The sequence below is a fragment of the Colobus angolensis genome, unplaced genomic scaffold, assembly GCF_000951035.1.
Source record: "Colobus angolensis palliatus isolate OR3802 unplaced genomic scaffold, Cang.pa_1.0 Scaffold63, whole genome shotgun sequence".
NCBI classification, from domain to species: Eukaryota; Metazoa; Chordata; class Mammalia; order Primates; family Cercopithecidae; genus Colobus; species Colobus angolensis.
The window spans coordinates 7,560,530-7,567,773 of NW_012119932.1; the positions used below are offsets into that span (position 1 = coordinate 7,560,530).

General features: G+C 35.9%; 1 protein-coding gene across 1 annotated transcript in view; it reads right to left on the reverse strand.

Moving 5' to 3' along the window:
* MALRD1 (MAM and LDL receptor class A domain containing 1) overlaps positions 1–7,244 on the reverse strand; it is a 725,579-nt gene that overhangs the window by 632,952 nt on the left and 85,383 nt on the right. The window contains exons 8-9 of the mRNA XM_011963908.1: positions 6,020–6,112; positions 3,287–3,494 (exon numbers count right to left, since the gene is read on the reverse strand). Coding sequence (XP_011819298.1) covers positions 3,287–3,494; positions 6,020–6,112 — 301 coding nt within the window. The remainder of the gene's footprint in view (positions 1–3,286; positions 3,495–6,019; positions 6,113–7,244) is intronic.

The window sequence follows — 7,244 nt, forward strand, 5'->3', positions numbered from 1 at the left end:
TAACAGGATTATATTATAAATATTTTGTTAATATACATTATAAATATTTTGTTAATATTCATGCTCTAAAGGACTAGCAAAGTCATGAGAGCTTTTGCTTCTACCCTGAGAGCACTCTGACCTGTTTGTCTTTAGTTTTTATCAGTTTTCTTTAGATGCCATCTGTTTCTTCCCCTAGCTGTCTTCCTTCCTGAAGCCTCTTTGGTACAGTGGTTCTCAAAGTTTCATATGCAGACAAGTCACCTGGGACCTTGTTCTGTGTGGCTTTTGGTTCTGTAAGGTGGGCCGGGGCCTGAGGTTCTGCATTTCCACTAAGTTCCCAGGTAATGCTGATGCTGTGGTCCGTGGAGTTTGCTATTGCAGCAAAACCCACAGGCCCTTTTTATAAACTGCTTTTGAAAAGCCACTGGTCTGGAGGCTACGTTATGCCATATATTAAAATAATGCCTAAAAGTAAGAGCAACTTGATAATGAGAGAATACCTGAGTGAGTCTGCCTTTGGGGAAAAGCACACTGTGGAATACCAACTGACAATCCTCACGAGTTCATATTTACTCATTCTCCAGAATTTGGTAAGTATTTCCAGTGCTATTCAAACTGCCTGCACAGACTATACCCTCCTAGAGATTCTTTCCAAAGTGCAATTAAAAAAAAGATAAAAAGGTATTTTTTTTGTGCTTCATGAACATGGAAGAATCAATCGTTTATGAAAAAAAACTTGATATTGAAAATTCAAATTTGTAAAATACAAATGCATATGTATATGTAAAATATTTTAAAGCGGTTTTAAATTTCAAAGGAAAGCCTCTCTTATTTTGTAAGAATATACATATGCACATACCTATATGTACAAATATATTAAATACTTTAATGCAGCAAAAAATGTAAATTTATATCAGTTCTAATAATTCAAATCTATATAATTTCACAGCAGAAATAATTGTATAAATAATTACATGAAACACTCATTTTGGTATCAAAATACATGAATATACATATATATTGTATGCAATATGGCTACATGTTTATGACACATTCCCTATATCAAGTCAATCTCAGTCACGCAAACATGACAGGTTTTCTTTGGACAAATGAGGTTATACTATTTAAAAACTTTAGAGACTATTAAGTAATACTGTTTTTGTTGAGAAACACAATTACCCGTTCCTGCATTCACCCAAAGAAAATAGCAGAACGGTATCAAGATCTACTGAATTGGAAAAATGTCATATACATAGTCAATGAAACTTCGGTAAATGAGAAAATATGTCAAAAATCAAATGCTAAACAATTTTTAAAAGGTGAACATAAAGAATGATTTACTACGGGGAAAACAATGGAGGGGAACTAAGCTAAGCTTTCAAATACACAAGTGCCCAGGTGCAGTGGCGCATGACTGTAATCCCAGCACTCTGGGAGGCCGAGGTGGGTGGATCACCTGAGATCAGGAGTTCAAGACCAGACTGGTCAACATGGTGAAACCCTGTCACTAATAAAAATACAAAAATTAGCTGGGTGTGGTGGCACACACCTGTAATCCCAGTTACTCTGGAGGCTGAGGCAGAAGAATCACTTGAACTTGGGAGGTGGAGGTTGCAGTGAGCCAAGATCACGCCATGGCACTTCAGCCTGCATGACAGAGCAAGACTCTGTCTCAAAAATAGATAGATAGATAGATAGATAAATAAAAATTATATAAGTGGAAAGAAAGGAAATATATTTTCCTTCAGTTATTGACATTAAGAATTATAGAAACTGTTAGAAATATTTTCCCAATAGAAATGCACCAAATTGTAAGAAATTTAAATAAAACATAGAAAGAAACATCACATATACTGGAGTAAATAAATTGTTCTTACATTGTTTGTTTTGAACAAAAGAAGGGAGCCGCCCAAAAGCTCTGTTGAGCTCACATTGGTTAGCCGATTACTTGGTCTAAAGCTAGGAGTCTGAGGTATTAACTGGATTGCTGTTGAGGAACATGGCAGAAGGCGATTTTAACCTTACTTTCTCATCTCCTCTCTCCCATGTCCCTCTGCATTGCTCTTAATAAAATCCAAGCTTCCCAAGAGAAACCTATTATGCAGAGCTTTTCACTTAAAAGGTGGCATTTATCTTATTATAATATTTTCACCTCTGCTCAACCAAACATCTTGCTAAAAGAAAACACTGCAGTAAAATAAATGTCAAATTTTTAATATCTTTTAAAAACCACCTGTTTGTGATACAGAAACTGGATTCATATCCTTGGAATTCACGTTTTCTAAAGAGACACAGGGATCTCAGTTGCTAAGTTACCTCATATGAGAACCATCCTGTAGATTGTAAATTAAATTATATTTTTGTTGAAATATGACTATGCTTGAATAGTAATAGGATCTCTCATCATCACTTCTATCAAAGACTCTTCAGAAAAGGCCTGAAAGGTGTTGGGGCACTTTGGCCCTCCCAAACGCCAGTCATGGCTGAAATGATTTCTTTCTTTTTTTTTTTTGAGATGGAGTTTCACACTGTAGCCCAGGCTGCAGTGCAATGGCACGATCTCAGCTCACGGCACCTCCACCTTCTGGATTCAGGCGATTCTCCTACCTCAGCCTCTGAAGTAGCTGCAATTACAGGTGCCCACCAGCACGCCTGGGTAATTTTTTGTGAGACGGGGTTTCACTATGTTGGCCAGGATGGTCTTGAACTCCTGACCTCGTGATCTGCCTGCCTCGGCCTCTCAAAGTGCTGGGATTACATGTATAAGCCACGACGCCTGGCCAGCTGAAGTGATTTCTAGGCAAGTAGGAGGAGGGTGGCCCTTCCTCCAGAGCAGCCATGATGGCTGAAGGCTGCCCTGGAGGAAGGGCCACCCTCCTACTCACCCCCTCTGCTACAGCTTCCAAGATGATTGACTAGAGAAGGAAAAAGCATACACTTAATAAAAGTTGGTAACCCATACTATATACCTCCAAGGGGAAGGTACAAAAAGGTTCCCCCTCCCACCCATCTTCTCTTTAATCAAAGCACACACATTCATGCACCCAGCCAACAATAATCACAACTATTCATTTGTAGAACAAATTGAGAGAGATGTTGCAGTTTTTGCAACAAGCATCAAAACATTAAGTTAAAATAGAGATCCCTGAAGGAATAGTAGTAATAGTTTCAGAGCGATAATGCATATTTATCATATTTCATACATATGACTTACCTTTGCCTTGATAGAAACAAAGACTATTTTAAACCCAACTAACAGTCGTGAATTAGAGTGTGTAAACTAGTAAGCCATTCACTCACTTACCGCAAGTTTCTGGGTCTTCATCACTCCCATTGGAGCAGTCCTGCCGAGAGTCACAGATGGATTCTTTGGTGATGCACTGGCCACGAGAGCAAGGGAACTCATCTGCAGAGCAAAGCTTTCTGGATTGGGCCTGTCCACAGGCATAGACCCAGAGGTGATCAAGCCCAAGAAAACTTCTCTGGCTCAAAAGAGTCCCTTCAAAAATAATCTTCACGAAGAAAAAGATCAATTTATGAGTTTACAATCTCCTTAATAAGGCAAAAAACTAAAGAAGATTGATAAAGACTAAATAGTTACTGAGAAAAAGTGTTTAAAGCAACCAAGGCAATATATAACAAAGTTCCTGTTTGATAAGCTCAACCCATGCTCGTAAGACTGATGGAAACATCTGCTCCACTAAGACTCAGAGAAACTTCCCAGGATCAGGCGAAACACAAGCATCTCACTTAACTATCGAAGATGTCCCTGACTACAGACTTGTTACTTGGTCATCATCCTTAATTTTCAAGGAAAATAAGAAGTATTGTCATTACTTATAGAACAAGAGCTGTAACTGCATCTGACTTAGTTTTTAACTACTGAAATTAGTATTGGAATACATGAAGAAAAATATCAGGCAAATGGAAACAGACACAATATAGGAATAAAAAAATGTAAGGGAATAAACATAAAACTCTATTAAACTTACATAAAAGAGTAATTTACGTGGTCACCAATTGAATTGCTAGCTTTTCTGAAGATAAGCAATATTAGCAAATGAAACAACCACACATTGCTGGTCAAGTGTAAGATAACGTCCAAGCATTAGTATTCCTTGAGTTTCTACCAAGAGCAATTATTACTCAAAACCAAAAGTGCAGAAGAATAAATAGCTGACTGTATCACAAGTAACTAATTGCTTGCTGTCCAAAACATTAGCCATGAGCCAGAGATGACTATTTCAATTCAAATCAATGAAAATAAAATAAAATTTAGTTCCCTCAGTCATAGTAGTCAAATTTCAATTGTTCAATACCCTCATGTGATCAGTGGCTACCATATTGGACATCAGATATAAAGCATTTCCATGATGCAGAAAGTTGTATTAAACAGCCCTAAATGTGGTTAAAATTCCAGCCAGATACTAAGAATTAAAATTGACTTCCTTCAGTTTCATCCAGCTTAAAGTTTCTGAATAGATTTTCTTTTCAAAACATGAGGGATAGGCCAGGTGTGGTGACTCACACCTGTAATCCCAGCAGTTTGTGAGGCCAAGGAGGGTGGATCACTTGAGGTCAGGAGTTTGAGACCAATCTGGCCAACACGATGAAACCCATCTCTACTAAAAATACAAAAATTTAGCCAGGTGTGGTGGCACATGCCTGTAGTCCCAGCTGCTTGGGAGGCTAAAACAAGGGAATTGCCTGAGCCCAGGAGGTGGAGGCTGCAGTGATGACAAAATCCCACCACTGCACTCCAGCCTGGGCAACTGGGCAAGACTCCATTTAAAACAAACAAACAAAACACAAGGGATATCTATTTGTTTGTTCATTAAGAATTACTTAAGGTCAAATTTGCAGTTTGCAAATATGTCTAATAATTTGGTTTAGAAAATAATATTAAATTTAAATCATATCCAACAATGAGAAAACTTTGTATGCTGCTACATACTTTTCCCATAATGAATTATCATACATGTAAAAATTATTAGTGTATAGCTATGTATTTTCATAGCAGCAAGAGATCAGATATGCAGAAATGATATCAATTTGGGGTTCAAAAATTGATGGGTTTAAACTTAGGCCTCAAAGGCCTATAATTATTGAATAGCTAATTATATTACATATGCACTTGAGAACCCGGAATAACTCTCAAATTCATTTTCTTTACATTTTACTTTGTTTTATCTTTGAGTTAAAACAAAATTTAATCTTCAGTTTATGAAAAAAGAAACTTGTTTAGTACCTGAGAAGTTATAAAAACAGATATCAGCCTAAAAAAATTAAACAACAGTGTCAAAATGTTAACTCAATAGGCTGTGATAGGATGTATGAATGGAAAATCACCATAAAGAAATGAAATGGATTTCATAACCCACACATATAATCAGTATCATCATTTTATACTCACACTCCAGCATAAATAAACTTACACATTCCATATAACATGTTGGTGCAAAAGTAATTGAGGTTTTGGTCATTAAAAGTAATGGCAAAAGCCACAATGGCAAAAGCTGCAATTACATTTGCACCAACCTAATACAAAAACAAAATATCAATGTAATTTTTTAAGAGACAGCATTCCTATTGAGCCTATGTATGTTTCATTTGTTTTTTTGGTGTAGATAGAGCTATCCATGTGTTATAAAGATATGAATTATTGCATTCAAAACATTTGCCTGTACTCTACTAAATTCAATACCAGTTTACTATTTATCTACTTCATAATGCAATTTGTTTCCCTGGGGCAAAGCATGATGCTGGGGAGCAAGAAAGGAAGGCTGTGGAGACTGAGGAAGCTGTGAACAAGAGCGGATACACTCAATTTCCTCTGCCATCGAAAATTTGGTCTGAGAAGGAAAAGGTACAATTTAAAAAGTAGGCAGTCACTCTCCCCAAATATACAAGTACGCATCCCTAACTTAAATGCTAATTTAACTTTAGCAGTGCATGATCAATTTATTACTGCAAAGCTAAAACTTAAACCATGATTTAAAAGCATACTTGTTTTGTTTTGCTTTTTTTTCTTTCATACCTTAAATGTCTTCAGATCTTCTGGTATTAACACATCTGCTTTCACCCATTGGCTGTGAGTTGATGTGTTGTATGTCCAACATATTTCTTCTTCCTTTGATTTGAAGAGAAAGACATCACTCATTCCCCATATTCTAATCTTCACATTTACATACATGCTCTCTTAATTACATTTTAGTAGGTATTACCTTACCTGTAAGATATAAAGTACTAGGAAATCTAAAGTCTTGGTAGTAAAATTGAAAAAGCTGAATATCATTAAAAAAATAGGAAAATGAAGCATGTTTATGCAGTAAAGCTGCTTTATGTAGACAAATGGTATTAGGAGGGAACAAAAATTTGGATGAAATCCTTGAAAAAAAAACAGTAGTGAGCTTCAAAAATAAAATTCTAAGTAACAGCTAATAAAATCAGCAATTTAAATGTTGATCTCAATAACATTTTTACATTTTGTTATATTGCCATGATACTAGTAAAGAAAAAATTACAGGCAAACCATATAAAGGTTAAAAATGTTATCAGATGCATTTTCTGCACAATTTCAATTTACACTAAATATTTTTTCCTATGGAAACATTTGGTCCAAGTTCCAAACCACAGTTATTTTCTGAAAATTACATTCTTAATTCAGTCATTCTATCAAAGGCCTATTTACATCTTTTAGAGAAATCTATGTCATGCACCTGTACAATGATCATTTTTCAGATTGCAAAATGTACATAAAATTGTTACTACATGCTATGAGTGTAGTAACAAGCCTTTACTGCATTCAAATCATTTATTGAGTGTAAGAAGCTCAATAAAAGTCTATGGTGAAACTCCATCTCTACTAAAAATACAAAAATTAGCCAGGCATGGCGGTGGGTGCCTGCAATCCCAGCTACACAGGAGGTTGAGGCAGGAGAATCACCTGAACCCGGGAGGCGGAGGTTGAATTGAGCCAAGATGGCACCACTGCACTCCAGCCTGGGCAACAGAGCATGAATCCATCTCAAAAAAACTAAATAAAATAAAATAAAATAAAAAAGTCTATAAGTTACCCAAAATTTTGTCTACTACATGTATGGCATTGGTCTTTATGATTCATGATAATGCTTTTATGTTCTGAAATCATCTCATTTTTATTTATATTTTATCAGACATTCAAATTAATTTGACATTTCTCCCCAAAAATAGACCAAATTGTTCATAATGTTTACATATAGAATGCACTAATTTTTTAGGTA